Source organism: Hakea prostrata, chromosome 6, assembly GCF_041222555.1.
Source record: "Hakea prostrata isolate BN-2017 chromosome 6, UWA_Hpros_2, whole genome shotgun sequence".
NCBI classification, from domain to species: Eukaryota; Viridiplantae; Streptophyta; class Magnoliopsida; order Proteales; family Proteaceae; genus Hakea; species Hakea prostrata.
Window position 1 is genome coordinate 20,086,616 of NC_142605.1, and position 16,053 is coordinate 20,102,668.

General features: G+C 38.3%; 2 protein-coding genes and 1 pseudogene across 2 annotated transcripts in view; 2 read left to right on the plus strand and 1 right to left on the minus strand.

Moving 5' to 3' along the window:
- SCD1 (stomatal cytokinesis defective / SCD1 protein (SCD1)) overlaps positions 1 to 16,053 on the plus strand; it is a 173,507-nt gene that overhangs the window by 84,857 nt on the left and 72,597 nt on the right. The gene's annotated exons all lie outside the window — the stretch shown is intronic.
- On the minus strand, positions 1,114 to 10,206 carry LOC149012499 (protein RETICULATA-RELATED 4, chloroplastic-like). The gene is made up of 6 exons (XM_089159586.1): positions 9,978 to 10,206; positions 2,659 to 2,790; positions 2,520 to 2,573; positions 2,348 to 2,421; positions 2,176 to 2,240; positions 1,114 to 1,671 (listed from the first exon to the last, which is right to left on the minus strand). Exons 1-4 carry the CDS (start codon positions 10,002 to 10,004, stop codon positions 2,407 to 2,409), a joined length of 228 nt encoding a protein of 75 aa, XP_089015712.1. The 5' UTR covers positions 10,005 to 10,206; the 3' UTR covers positions 1,114 to 1,671; positions 2,176 to 2,240; positions 2,348 to 2,406.
- LOC149012500 (pyruvate dehydrogenase E1 component subunit beta-3, chloroplastic-like) lies at positions 10,077 to 13,629 on the plus strand (annotated as a pseudogene).

A 16,053-nucleotide genomic window follows, 5' to 3' on the forward strand; every position in this document is an offset into this window, starting at 1 on the left:
CGACAAAGGTTCAAATTCCAGACAGGAAGAATGAAACCTACGAAGACAACGAACCGCTTTTAAAACTCCCGCACGAGTGTTCGGGAATCTGAACGATCGAGATTGATGCAAAATTGACGATCAAGATTCAAAGACGTTTTGAAAGTTTGAACTCATGAATCCGAAATAGGCGTTCGGAAACCGTCGCTTGGATGACATGAGCCACGACAGATCAACTGCAACAAAGACATGTGGCCTTACACTCACAACGCTCGAGGAAAAGTGACCACCGCATTAAATGTGATATGACATTTAATGAAGCACGCAGAGATCATCACCTGACGACGAACCCAGTTAAAAACCAAGCCCTCGGGATCGACCGAACGCTTGGTCTGGGGGGCTCGTGATATGGAGAGTTTATGATCAGACCGGGTTCATACCTGGTCCGACCCTCGACCCCGGTCGAGACGGAGAAAACCGAATCGCTCCCGAGCGAACCGGATCCAGAAGATGGCTTGCCGAAGAAGATAGATTATTCGGCTGCAAGCGTGCCCTAATCTTACTTATGGATTAGGGTAATCACCCTGATGACAGCAGACTCAAACTGACGGCTGCGGATAATCATCATCAAAGGGATAACTATCGCATAACCTAACGGTTATCTCAGGAGTCATCTACTAGCCCAAACTAGTAGAAGTCTATCGTTCAACGGATCTTACTAATGAGATCCAGCGACTACCCGAAGAAGGCTAGAGTGCATCCAACGAAGGAGATTCGAAGGTACACTCTATATAAACCTCACTACTATACAAGGTGATGGACGGATCAATCGATCAAGGAGAATACTATTTGAGACTCAGGTTCAGATACATACTGATAGACCTAAACTATCAGCGTCCTGCTATCTAGATCACCTTTCCCGTTTCTTCATTCATTAGCTATGTGCTTCTAGCAGAGCCGTTTGTGATTAAGTTCATCAACTGACTTAGCCTTCGGAGGTGGACTCCCGACCCCAGCGGTCGGGCCACATCTGACGCTTTCGTTTTGCAGGACATCACGTGGAGATCCAAGGGCTGAGCAGATTTTGGACGCATCAGTCAACAACAACGGCAGAGGCTGACATTCATTCTTAATAAATCTAACTTTCAATTAAATCTTAACATTGATTGTTCACATATACTAAATTTAGTTTTAACAAGCATAACCATCTTACAACAGCTCAGGATTCATAACCATCAGCTCTCAGGAACCTAGACATAATATCTCGGGTAACAGAAATATCTAGGCTAACAGGAGCCTGTTCCTTAAGAAATTAAATCAATCTGGGATTGGATGGATTTGTTCATTAAATTCCTACAGCCATGTTGCACTCCAGTATGTCCCCCTCTACACAGCTCCAGCTGAAACATGGCTTCCTCTTTTTGCTGTGTATAATCTCCCTTTCATTCTGGAGTGTTTCTAGGGATGTTTGGATGGACCTCAACTCTCCAGCAACTTGTTCATGTCGACAAGCCGAACGCCGGCAATGAATATCAAGTACAGCTACATTCATGACCAGATTTTTTAGGTTTCTGTTTACTTCTTCTCATTGTTCCAATACCATTGTTGTTGCTGCCTAGTAATTCTTAGCATGTCTTCAACTTCCTGTAGAAGTTTAGTTTCATAGGCATGGGCAGCGTCCAACTCCTTGACCTGGTAGGAGAAAGGAAGGAGGTCATAACAGAGGAATATAATAAAAAATTACTTGTGGAATTTCTCAGAATTGTTCAGAACAATTAACTTCAGGAGTGATATAGGGGCCATGTATTTGAAAGGGAAAAAGATCATACAGGTTTAATTTGGAATATTGCTAAGCAGTTCCGGATTTCAACTTCTCATTTTCGCAATTCTAGAACATAAGCATTTAAAAAATATCTCACACTAACGTGAAGCATCATTAGTTTGATAAAAGGATACATATTATAAATGAATTTTTTACCCCTAAAAGAATGATTAGTAAAAGTGACATTTGAACAGGCTAGAAAACAATTCAGAATTATATAAACTCCAAGACAAAAAATTTGAAGGAAGAAAGGATAATTGTGACACATGTATAGAATCATACAAACTTTATCAAGGAACTGATGAACCGTCACCATAATACACATGCTCAATACAAGTCTGAAGTTTAAATTGCTGATTATCCAACTTGCTTACCTCCTCTGGTTTGTCAGGTTGCAGATCATGCCTAAAAAACATATTGAGCATCCTTATCAGGGTACCTACATTGAGACAAAAGACCCAACAATCAAGATCTAGTTTTTTTCAACCTTCAGTAAACCTTGAAGACAAAAAAAGAAACAAAATAAATAAAGAAAAGCACACATACAAGTTATAGTCACACTCAAACCCTCCATATTCATTGAAGTAGTTTCCAATGTCATGCATTTACAAAGGTTGGCGCCATTATCCATGAGATTCATGCATTTACAAAGAGTTTCGTCAAATTTTTTTAATTGAAAAATTGAGATGGCAAATGATAAGATAACTATTTCACTTACCACAGTAGCACCTATTGTTTGCAAAGGTGAACACGATGATCCTGTCAATGCAGTCTGCAAAACAAGATTATAAAGGATATGAGTAACTGCTAACAGCTTACTCTTTCGAATCAATATAGAAAAGAAAACACCAACTAACCTGAAATGCATTATCAGGGCAGTTGTGGAAGGGCTGAGCAAAGAATTCTGCATTGACTGCAAGTCCGAGATGAGAAGAGACAGTGGGATCAGGATGGCCAACAAGAATAAAATTTTCAATGTCTGTCTTGACCTGATAATTGGAGTGTGTTAGCCAGATATTTAATACAATTAATACATGTTGAGAGTTGAGATTAAAACATACAAATAGAATAGTATTCTGGAATGGGGAGACACGATATTCTACACACCATTGACAAGCTGAACAACAATAACTGAAGATTCTACCTGAATGTAAATTTGAAATTGCATAATAACTGTGTTGAGTTATATTTCACATTCTCAAGAAGGACCTGCTATAGTTTAGGGAAGGCATTTGCTACTCAGAACTCCTCCCTGTCAGTATACTTGAACTCACAGAGTTCTTACTAGATGATTCTTCATAAATGAGAGACCTATCCATTTCCAGTGACTATTAGATAGATGAAAATTACACAAGAAACTTATTGACTAAACAATAGTTGTGACTGAAGCTAAGTACAAGTGAAAGCAGATTGGCCTGGAAAAAAACATGTCAGTGGTCAATCTTACCATTGCTGCTTCAGAAATTGGCAATGAATTTCAATTTATCATAAAAAAAAAATTGAATCAGCTTAACAATCCCTAAAAATTAGCTCACAGGAATCTACTTTATGCATCACTCCCCCTTTCAGATTCTAACATGCTAACCACAACATTTCTGACGATAATTGGGAGGGGAAAAAAATTCCAACTTGTGTTACCATGCTATATTTTTCTAGATCAACCACTGCGAGGTGAGTCTTAAGTGTTAGTAGCAACATATTATTATGCACAATTCATAGGTAGGAATCATACTACTGCCTGTTGTAAGGGGGGTTATTTTTGACCTTTTGCTTGCTGTTAGGACTAGGTTGTCTTATTGATTTGTTTCAAGGGCAGGGTTGTCTTTTCTTAATTGTTTTTGTATATTTCATTTGGGGGTTAGGGTTTGGCTACCTCATTCGATCAATTGGTTCTCTCAGCTCACATTCTCTCCTCTCTCTCTTCTTCTTTTTGGCTCTCGGTTCTCTGATGTTCTGCTAGCATATGACTCTCGGTTCTTGAGGGTTTGCTCTGGTTATGCTCTAGATTCTCTTCAAGATTCATGCTATACTATTGGATAATAGCTTCAGCTATTGTATGCGTTGAAGGCACTGTAAAGAGATGTTTTTGGCTTGCGCAGGAAAGAGGAAAGCTTCGGTTCAACTGTGCTAGTTACAGGTGTGGTCATTCCAAGTCTTGTATGTTCTCTTTGGTCCATGTATAGAGTCTTCTTGTCTTGATTAGGGCTGTAACTTGATCTGGATATTTGAAGATTGCATGAGCTTGGTGAGAGCTCATCTCATCCTTGGACGTAGGTCAAAAGACCGAACCAAGTAAATCTTTGTCTTGTGTGTGTGATTGCTTTCTACTCTTCCATTCTTGTTGGAATTCCGCTGCATTAGGTTAGTTTTCTTAACAGTTTTGGCATCAGAGCCTGTTTCGTTCCTTGCCTGAGTCTGTTAACTCTTGGTTAACCTAGATTATGTTGTTGATTTGTGTTTCTGTTAACATTGATTCGTGTATGCTAATTATTTGATTGATTCTTGAATCTCTATTGCTTCAATTACTTTTCCTGTTAAACCCTAATTCTTGACCGAAACCCTAATCTAGGGTTTTACCTAAATTAGGTTGGGGCTTTTGTTGTAATTGATCAATTGAAGTTGTTTGTGTATAATCTCTCTTCTCAATTCAGTGAAATCAATTTCTGATTTGGCAATTTAATCTATGTATTGGTTCGGCCATGGGGGTTTCTTGAAATTGAGTTAGGGCTTTTCATCTATTATCTGTTTGGATCTGTCTGCATATCAAATCTCATGTTTATTGTTTGAAATTAGAATATAATTTTGCTGATTGACTTGATAAGTGGTTCGGCTGCCTTGGTTCTTTGAAAATAAATTGGGACTTTATGCTAAATAGATTGCATATATGTAATTACTATTAGAGTTTAGTTTATAATCTAAAATTCAATTTGATTTGATTTTTTGGTTATAGTTGCATATAGATTATATAATCTGATTTTTTGTTAACTTGTTACTGTTAACATTTCTTAGTGATTATTATTGAATTCTTGTATTTGATAAAACACTAGATCTCTATCCCTTGTTCTCTTGGTTTAAATCTGATATTGTTATATATCATTACTTCAGTTTTTTGTGGTTATTTAAATTCTGAAATTTGATAGAGGTGATAATATCTTGTGTTACTAGTTTGAGATACAATCTGATTGTATATTCTTCATTTGTTTGTCATGGCTCCTACCCGGTATGAGTTGGAGAAATTTGATGGTAAGGGGAACTATATGGTGTGGAAGAATAGGATGCATGCTATTCTTATACAAAACAAATGTCATAAGGCATTGAAGACTGATAAAGAACTTCCCTTGTCCATGACTGATGAAGAGAAGGAAGATATGCAAGATATGTGCTATAGCACTATCATTTTGCATTTGAGTAACACCGTAATGAGAATGGTAAGAGAGTGTAAGACGGCTGCCCAGGTTTGGCTTAAACTTGAACAACTATATATGATTGCTTCTATTCCTAGTGTTACATTATTAAAAGAACAATTGTTTAGTTTCAAGATGGATGCTTCTAAGTCTTTAACTGATAATGTAGAAGACTTTTATAAATTGTCATGTGATTTGGCTGATTTGGATGAAGAGTTATCTGATAATACCCTTGCTGTCCTATTGTTGAAATCTTTGCCTGATTCTCATGTTGGTGTCAAAAATGCTATTAAGTATGGTAAACAATCTATAACCCTTGATGATGTGATGGAAGCATTGGAAATTAGGGATATAGAATTGAAAACTGAGAGGAAGGTAAAGCATGTTAATGATGACTTGTATGTTAACTCTGATAATAAAACCATGCATGAAACTAAGAAGAAGTTCAACAACAATAATAAGAAAAAGAAGAAGTTTGTTGCAAAGAACACTAATGTTAATACAAATCAGAATTTTAATGGAAAGTCTTATAATAACAAGAGGGTTTGTTATTATTGTAAAAAGGAAGGTCACATAAGGAAGTATTGTAGAAAGAGACTTCAAAAGTTGCAAAGTGAGTGGAAATGAGAGAATGGAGGCTACTCATGTGGCTGATGTTACTAGTGATGCACTAGTGGTTTCATCTTGTAGTGATCATGATGCCTGGATCTTAGATTCAGGCTGTACCTTTCATATGACTCCTAGAAGGGAGTGGTTTATCACTTTTGAGTCTATTAGAGGTGGTAAAGTTTTGATGGGTAATGATCATGCTTGTGATGTTATGGGAATTGGATCAACAAGACTTAAATTGAATGATGGGACTGTTAGAGACTTAAAGGAGGTAAGATATGTACCTGGACTTAGGAGAAACCTGCTGTCCCTGAGTCAGCTTGATACTAGGGGGTTTCATTATACCACTAGGGATGGTTCTCTTAGGGTTATGTGGGGTAGTAGTGTAATTCTAACTGTTGATTTGAAGAATGGTTTATACTTCTTAAATGGAAGTGTGGTTTTAGGGGCTACATCAGTCTCTAGTGGGGTTCTTAGTGAGGTGGAGCTATGGCATAAGAGATTGGGTCATATAAGTAGTAAGGGGCTTGGACACTTGTATAAAAGTGGCCAGATTAGTCTTAAGAAATTTAGCCCTTTGACTTTTTGTGATGTGTGTGCCATGGGTAAGCTTCATAAGACTAAATTCCCTCATTCTTCATATAAAACCTCTCATGTGCTTGAATATATACATTTTGATTTGTGGGGAAGTCCACATGTACCTTTATCTCTTTCTGATGCCCAATATTTCTTGTCTATTATTGATGATTACTCTAGAAAGACATGGTTGTAATTTCTTAGGGATAAATCAGTTGTCTTTGATAAGTTCCTAGAGTGGAAAGTATTGGTTGAAAATCAAACTGAAAGGAAAATCAAGAAACTTAGAACTAATAATGGTCTTGAATTTGTGAATGAGAAGTTTCTGATTTTTTGTAAGGAACATGATATTACTAGACATAGAACATGCACCTATACTCCTCAGCAGAATGGAGTGGCTGAGAAGATGAATAGAACAATCATGGATAGAGATAGATGCATGTTTATTGAATATGGGCCAAATAAGAAATTCTGGGCTGAAGCTGCTAGTACAGCTTGTTATGTCATTAATAAATCTCCTTGTTCCTCTGTTGATTTTGAAACACCTGATTTTAGGTGGAGTAAAGTACATACTGATTACAATTTGTTGAAACCTTTTGGTTGTTTTTGTTTTGTTCATCAAAACAAGGGTAAAATTGAGCCTAGGGGTATGAAGTGTATCTTCCTAGGGTATCCTTTAGGGGTTAAAGGATATAGGCTTTGGTGTTTACAAGATAAGAAAATTGTAATTAGTAAAGATGTTAAATTCAATGAACTTGAATTTCTGAAAATTGATTCATCAAGTGTTAGACCTAACTCCAATGATCTAGATAAGGCTATATTTGAGGTGGAGTTAGGGGATAAATCTAAAACTGTGGTTGATGAATCTGATCCTAAGGTTGAGGATGATGATTTAGAAGTTGGTAGTGATTCTTTTGATATTAAAGAAGAGCTTAAAGATGAGGATCCTTTGGATGGTTATTTATTGGCAAGAGATAGGTCTAGAAGAGAGATAAAGAGACCTTCTAGATATGCTAATATGTGTGAATCTAATGGGAGTCCAAATCTGATTTCTTATGCTTTAAATGTAGCTGACCAACTTGAGGGATGTGAGCCTAGAACCTATAAAGAGTCTTTTGGATGTGGGGATAGCAAGCTTTGGCTTGTTGCCATGGAAGATGAAATGGAATCTTTAATGAAAAATCAGACTTGGACTCTTGTAGATAGACCCAAAGGAAAGAAACTTATTGGTTGCAAGTGGGTTTATAAATTTAAGGCTGGTATTCCTGGTGTTGAACAACCTAGGTATAAGGCAAGACTTGTAGCTAAGGGGTATTCCCAAGTTGAGGGAATTGATTATAATGAAGTGTTTTCACTTGTTGTGAAACATACTTTTATTAGAGTGCTTCTTGCCCTGGCTGCTCTCTTTGATCTTGAACTTGAACAATTAGATGTGAAAACTGCATTCTTGAATGGTAAGTTAGATGAGCATATTTATATGGTTTAGCCTGAGGGCTTTGTTGTGAAGGGGAGTGAGACAAAGGTCTGTTTATTGTTAAGGTCATTGTATGGCTTGAAACAATCTTCTAGGCAATGGTATATAAGGTTTGATGAATTCATGTTTAAGAATGGTTACAAGAGAAGCTCCTATGATAGTTGTATTTATTATTGTGAGTTTAGCACTAATTCTTTCATTTATCTTTTACTTTATGTTGATGACATGCTTATTGCATCAAAGGATAAATCTCAGATTTGTAAGTTTAAGTCTATGTTGAAATCTGAATTTGAAATGAATGATTTAAGGGCTGCTAAAAGGATTCTTGGCATTGATATTCATAGAGATAGGCCTAGTGGTATTTTGACCTTGTCTCAGGTTGGACATATTCATAAACTTGTTAACAAGTTTGGACATGATAATATTAGGACTGTTAATACTCTTCTTGGTGCTCATTTTAAGCTTAGAATGGATGCTATTGCTGCTGTAACTGAAAGACCATATCAAGAATGTGTTGGTAGTCTCATGTATTCTATGGTTTGTTGTAGGCCTGATATTGCTTATGTAGTTGGTCTTGTTTGTAGATACATGAGTAGGCCATGTGATTCACATTGGGATGCAGTTATGTGGTTGTTGAGTTATCTGAACAATTCTGCATCTTATAAAATTGTTCATGATAACTCTTGTGTTGATAAGTTAGACATTGTTGGATATTGTGACTCAGATTTTGCCTCTGATTTGGATAAGAGAAGGTCCATTACTGGATACTTGTTTACTCTTGGTGGGAATCTAGTGAGTTGGAAGTCCACCTTCCAACATGTGGTGGCTCTTTCAACTACTGAGGCTGAGTACATTGCTTTGTATGTGGCTGTGAAGGAATGCATGTGGCTTAAGGGGCTTCTAGGGGAGCTTGGTTTTCATGACTTGCATTCTCTTGTTTATTGTGATTCCCAGAGTGCTTTTTGTCATGCTAGGAACAGTGTGTTTCATGAAAGAACAAAGCATGTTGATGTAAAGTTGCATTTTATTAGGGATATTATTGCTAAGGGTTTAATTGATGTGTGTAAGATAGATACTTCCATTAACCCTGCAGATAATATTACTAAGGTTGTACCTGTTAATAAGTTTAAATCTGCCTTAAACTCATTGAAATTGTTATCTCTATAATTTTGTTTTACATTGTTTTATAATTTATTTGATGGGTTGTATTTTTCTCCCAGGTTTATGCATCGGCAAAATAGCTAAGTCAAGGTGGAGAATGTTGTAAGGGAGGGTATTTTTGACCTTTTGCTTGTTGTTAGGACTAGGTTGTCTTATTGATTTGTTTCAAGGGCAGGGTTGTCTTTTCTTAATTGTTTTTGTATATTTCATTTGGGGGTTAGGGTTTGGCTACCTCATTCGATCAATTGGTTCTCTCAGCTCTCATTCTCTGCTCTCTCTTCTTCTCTCTCTGGCTCTCGGTTCTCTGATGTTCTGCTAGCATATGACTCTCGGTTCTTGAGGGTTTGCTCTGGATATGCTCTAGATTCTCTTCAAGATTCATGCTATACTATTGGATAGTAGCTTCAGCTATTGTATGCGTTGAAGGCACTGTACAGAGGTGTTCTTGGCTTGCGCAGGAAAGAGGAAAGCTTCGGTTCGATTGTGCTGGTTACAGGTGTGGTCATTCCAAGTCTTGTATGTTCTCTTTGGTCCATGTATAGAGTCTTCTTGTCTTGATTAGGGCTGTAACTTGATCTGGCTATTTGAAGATTGCATGAGGTTGGTGAGAGCTCATCTCATCCTTGGACGTAGGTCGAAAGACCAAACCAAGTAAATCTCTGTCTTGTGTGTGTGTGATTGCTTTCTTCTCTTCCATTCTTGTTGGTATTCTGCTGCATTAGGTTAGTTTTCTTAACACTGCCAAGTGCCAAGATCAACAAGGAATAATAAGAGAAGGAAAAACTCACTTACAATACTGTACAACATCAAAAACTCAAACAGAGTTATCAAATAATTGAGCAAATATACCTAGTTCCACAAAATATAAAGAAAAATGAAATTTGACTAACTCATCTCTGCAAAAACCAATCAAGTTCAATGATAATAATTGGTAAGTAACAAAATTCTTTACCATTGAGATCAACCAATGAAGCTTCATCTACATCAGAAGGTCCTCTTTTGCAACAACCTCCACCCTCCTGTATAAGACAACCACTGATTGTTTTTCTATATGGTGGCAAAAGCAATTCATTTGATACGATTAGCTTCATCAAATCTCTGTGCCTCCAAACTATCTTCCTTCAGCTTCTTAGACGAGAAACCAGGCAGTGGCGGCGAAACAGCTGAGGATAGGATCTGGCCTATATCGGAAGAGTGTTTGATTGTACGTCCTGTTGTGACTAAAATATCCACTTCCGGTTTATACCGGTCTGACCAGGTTCAACCGGATTCAGCTGATGAGACAAATGAATTTAAGGGACCACCCAAAGGTTAAACAAAGGCTTAATCATAGCCATCCGATCTATACTTTCCATCCGACGGTCATCAGTGATAAGAGACAACGTATTGAAGCCTATAAATAGAGCCAAGATTCTGATGAAAGGTAAGCTCATTCGAATATTCACACACTTCTCGCTTATTTTCCATTAAAGCTCTCTGAGAGCTCACTTCTGATCATTTACTGACTAGATCGTCGGAGACGAGCCGATCAAGACGATCGGCTTCGTTTCTCACTGGTGTTCTATATTTCAGGAGCGAGAGGTTGATTGACGATTGAGCAAGCCAGATCGATCCAGATCTGAATGGATTGGTGCAAGGATTACGGTTCAAAACCTCCGGCAATTTTAGCACCAACATTTGGCGCCGTCTGTGGGAACCTGAGCAAGAAGCTATGGCTCAACTACCGGAAGAGCAAGATGATTCACTAATCGTTCTTCTGCAATCTTTTTGTTCGGAGATCTTTGGCTCAGCGATCAAGTTTTTCTTCTAAGATCTGTTTCATTTTCTAGATTCTTGAACAGTTACTATGAAGTTTTTGTTGAAATCAACAATTTATTGCTGTGATTCACTAAAGAAAAAGGAAGAGAAGAGACATCATTCCTCATCGGAAGCGGTTTCCCGAAGTATCGAGTCTCCACTAGATCTTTGAATTTGATGTTTTCTAAAAAAATCTTTTAGTTTTGTCAGATCTGGGAGAAGCATCCGGATACTCGAAGTTCCGTGTACTGCAAGCAAGATCTGAGTCGGTTATGTGAATTTGGAGAAGAAAGCGAGATCATCTCACGGCTCTTATGTCTTGGTTTTCATAAAGATTTCTCTGATCGTCTTTTTCAATGGCTTCTCTATTCTTTCACCGTTTCTAATAGTATTGATTCTCTGGAAGAAAAAAAAAAAAAGAGTGACAATATTGGTGGAGCAAGAAGCATCCTACTATATCTTGTTTCTTGATCTCTGGTTCTAGCTTCGATCTATCTCTAGATCTTTGATCGGCATCTCAAAATATCCTTATTATTCTGATCGGTGTCTCGATCGGCAGTTTTTCTTTTTGTCTTGTGACTAACATTTCTTCTGGATTTGGTTCTTTACCCTCAATCTATTGGATCTACTGATTTGGTTCTTCAGAACCGCAACTCTTTCGCTTAATGAGGCTGAGTTTGAGGGATGCCATAAAATGCCCAGACTTCACACTTTCACTTCTTCTCTTTGACACGGTGAATATTTTAAGCGAGACAGAGCACCTGTTGGAATTGATTATGGTTTCACCGAACAGCCAGCAAAACGAAGTCTCTTCTTTAGTAGCTACTGCTTCAAGATCCCTGCAGCCAACGATGATACTATGGCCATCATCAATCTTGCTGATAAGTTTTCTATTCACTCGGATCTAAGTATCTCTGTTTTCAGATCTGAGATCTCAATCACTATTTTTCCAGATCTAAACATCTCCGTTTTCTTAGATCTCTGCTATTCTCTCAGATCTAAAGTATCTCTATTTTCTAAGATCTCCATCGCTCCTTTCTGCAAATTCGTTTTTGTTGATCTCCAAATCTTTTTCGGTATTGCTTCCGGTCCAAGGATTAAGATGGTTTTGAGTTGTCTCGTTCACATTCAATCTGAGAATTCCATTATTTCAGCCAAGTCTGGAATCGATTTCGGTTTTCTTATCAATTGAATGAGAGATGTAAACGTTTTGAAAAGGAGGCAGATCTGGAGATTGCGGAGACGAAAAGCAATTCGTTGCAGAAATTCAAGGACTAATAACGGAGAAAGCTTTTCAAGACTCAGCAGCAACGGTGCCTGTAACCGAGAACTCATTTACTGCTCTCCTTGGTCTCCCAGCTAACCAAGCGATTGAGCTCCTTCACAAACCTGTGAAATCTGAAGATATTCTCATAGCAGATCAAGGATCATTTGGCCACTCATTTAACTGTTCTTCTATATTTCCTACAAAGCCAAAGTCCACGAGACTTCTTCAACGCAGGGTTCCTCTTGAGCTTGTCGATCGACTTCAGCTAGGGTTAGTTGCTTCTCTGAAGAAGAACAAATCTCAGTTGGATAACCTTGTATATGCAATATTACCGATAGACGAAGATCTTCTGGATCAACCTGAGTCTGGGGAATCTGCTGGAGTTTCAAGAGGCCCAGTCTTAAAAGATCTGTTTCATGAAATTCTCTTGCGGTTACAATGGTTTCCCCAGATCACTTCACCTTTCCGTTTGTTCTCAAGGCTTGTGCTCTCCTACAGAGAGGTGTTTGATGTTGCAGCTCTGGTGACAAATTAATTACCAATGCTGTCGCAGCGAAAGGCGATACTGCCCCTCCATCCACGGCATCTAAGTCTGGGCATGAATTATTGTTGTTTGAAGCCCTTCGAGAAGGCCTGGAAGAAGAGATGGACAGGGATCCACGAGTTTGTGTTATGGGAGAAGATGTTGTTCACTATGGGGTTCATACAAGGTGATCTAAGGGTTCTTGATACCCCCATTGCTGAGAACTCTTTCACAGGAATGGCTGTTGGGGCTGCTATGACAGGCCTCAGACCAATAATTGAGGGCATGAACATGGGTTTCCTTCTCTTGGCTTACAACCAAATCTCTAATAACTGCGGTATGCTTTACTACACTTCAGGTGGCCAGTTCACCATTCCAGTAGTTATTCGTGGGCCTGGAGGTGTTGGACGTCAGCTTGGGGCAGAGCATTCACAATGACTTGAATCATATTTCCAGTCAATTCCTGGTATCCATATGGTTGCTTGCTCAACACCATATAATGCCAAGGGCCTCATGAAGGCAGCCATCCGGAGTGAGAATCCAGTTATCTTGTTTGAGCATGTTCTTCTCTACAATCTCAAGGAGAGGATCCCAGTTGAAGAATATGTGTGTTTACTGGAGGAGGCAGAGATGGTGAGGCCTGGGGAGCACATTACAATCCTAACCTACTCCCGCATGAGGTATCATGTGATGCAGGCTGCCAAGACATTGGTGAGCAAGGGATATGATCCTGAAGTGATTGATATCAGGTCATTGAAATCATTTGATCTTTACACGATAGGCAATTCAGTAAAGAAGACACACCGGGTTCTCATAGTCGAGGAGTGTATGAGAACAGGTGGGATTGGTGCCAGTCTAACAGGATCCATCAATGAGAATTTCTATGATTATTTGGACACCCCAATTAGGTGTTTGTCATCACAGGATGTGCCAACTCCATATGCTGGGACATTGGAAGATTGGACTGTGGTTCAGCCTGCACAGATAGTGGCTGCCGTGGGGCAGCTTTGCCAGTAGTGGCTTCCATACAAGTAACAGTAGCAGTGGAAAGGTTATATATGTGTTGGAGTTCCAAATTCATGAAGTATACCCTCTCAAATTTTCTTCCTTATTGGATAAAGATGAGTTTGAAGATGTCTCAGTGTCGCTTCTTCCTGATATGCCTAATGAGGAGTTTATACAAGATCATGAAGCAAGCATGCACCACTGCGTAGAAACTACCATGGAAGAAGAAATCCTGAATATTCTCGATCAACCCCGATTCTGAAGTCTCAGATGGCTATTCGGTTTATAATAATGGGCCTGGTGGGCCAATTTTAAATGGATCTAGTGATATGGATGCAGTCCAAGGATGGCACAATAGTTCTGGAGATCTGCTTAGTACGGGCCAATTGATGCCAGGTGATATGGGCCCTACCCTTGGTTCGGTTGCTATGGATATTGAAAATAGACTAAACTTGGATGAGATTTTCTGTGCTCAACACTTTGGTGGGATCTGGCTCTCTCTCACCTCAGGTCTTTGAAGGGGTCTCTTCAAATAAATCTTTTGTCTCAGCGGATGGCTCTGTGGATTGGCAGTTGGAGATTGTTAGCTTCTGTTTAGATGGTGGACTGTCTCTTCACGTTTGCTGCTCAGGCTAATCCTATATTGCCATTGATGGGATCTCAAGTTCAGGATATGCAGTGCTCGCCCAACCCAAATTTATGTTCCTATCATTCTTGAAGATTCTGGCAGTTCGGAGCAATAATTGGAGCAATTTTGGTTAGACATCAGTTCGGGCCCGGAATGTATATTGGATGCGTGAAGTCTGGTCCTGTTCTTGCTCAATTCTAAGATGTCCTATCTTGCTGTCTTGAAAAGTGGTATAATGACCAGTTTTGTAGTTACTTTACCAAGCTGCTTTATTCCTCTCGCCTGTCTGGTCAGAGTTCAGCTGCCATGGCTTGAACAGCAGCAGCAGCAATCGATGCTACATCCCCAATATTCTTATTTTCCGAAAGCTCTTCTATTCAAGTATCAACTCCTCAAAGGAGCATTTCAAAGATTTTTGAAGAATTCGAGTACAGAAAGAGATCATGGAGCAAGAAATCTCTTTGCAATAAAAAGATAAGTATATTAGAGTTTCATGGTCATCATTTCTTTTTCTAAGAATAGTTGATTTACAAATTCGTAGCCATTATTTCTTTTTTTAACAATATTTGAAATCTTCGATTTACAAAGATTCATTTTACATTTGATAAAGAGTGTTTGTCATATATAACCTAGAGATGAATTTGGAATATCAAGAGGAATATATCAAAAATTCCAGATGAGTGCAACTCTTTACTTGTAGATGGTTACTCACTTCAGCTTCCTTAAAAAAAAAAAAAAAAAAAAAAAACATATGCATAGTTAACTTATGACGGGAGTTTGAGTAAATAGAATTAAAGTTTAGAGGAGTCATAGAAGTTTTTATTTTGTTTTGTATGTTTCTGTTAATTGCATATATATAGATATCAGTACCCTAAACAAACATTTGTGAAGTGTCTTATTTGTTTTTATTATTAATCATAAAAGAATGTCTAGTTATCCTTCTGGCTGCATATAGGAAGGATGAGATATCGTCTTATCTTTAATGAGGCAAGAATCCATATATTCTATACTGAACTGATATGAAATGCTTAGTTCCTGACCATTCATTAATCAGGCTTTTTATTAAGTTTCTAACCGTGGGCTTCCCTATAGTGTTATGATATATTATTCTCCTTGTATGATTGTTAGGTTTAGAATTGAAGTTTTAAGTTGGCAGGTGGAAACAGAAAAAGGAGGAAATACATCTTGGGAGTTCATCAGTCCAAAACTACATAAATTAAAATTTCTTGAGGAGTTGCAATTATTGCAAACTTCATATTTTCATTTTATTATTTGATCTTGCACTTTATGGCAAACTTTGATCTTTTACTCTGCTCAATTTTAACAGGCTGAACATTAAAGCATTGATCATTGTGCAACTTTCTCTAAAGGCTTCTCTCAGCCACATAAAAGGTTGATCTCGGTTATGAAGGCTTCTGACCAACAATTTTCTATAGAGCAGAGACAGATCATCATTCTTGAAGACTTATATTATTCTTGAAGACTTATTTCTATCATGAGAAAGGAGACAGGATTTTCTGGTATTCTTGAAGAAATCATCTTATTAATCGTGGTCATCAAAAGTTTCTTCTTCATTTAGTCCCAAGGATATTTTTGCGAACCAGTTATCTGATCATGCCTTTTAACGCTGATCCAGGGTCATTCCTTCCGAGGATGATACCGACTTTCCGAAGTCAGGCCCAAGTGGTCAGCCTTACGAGGTCACGTCATGCCTTTTCAACGCTGACTCAGGGTCACTCCTTCCGAGGATGATCCCGGCTTTCCGAAGTCAGGCTCAAGTAGCCAGCCTTCCGAGGCGTGATTATGCT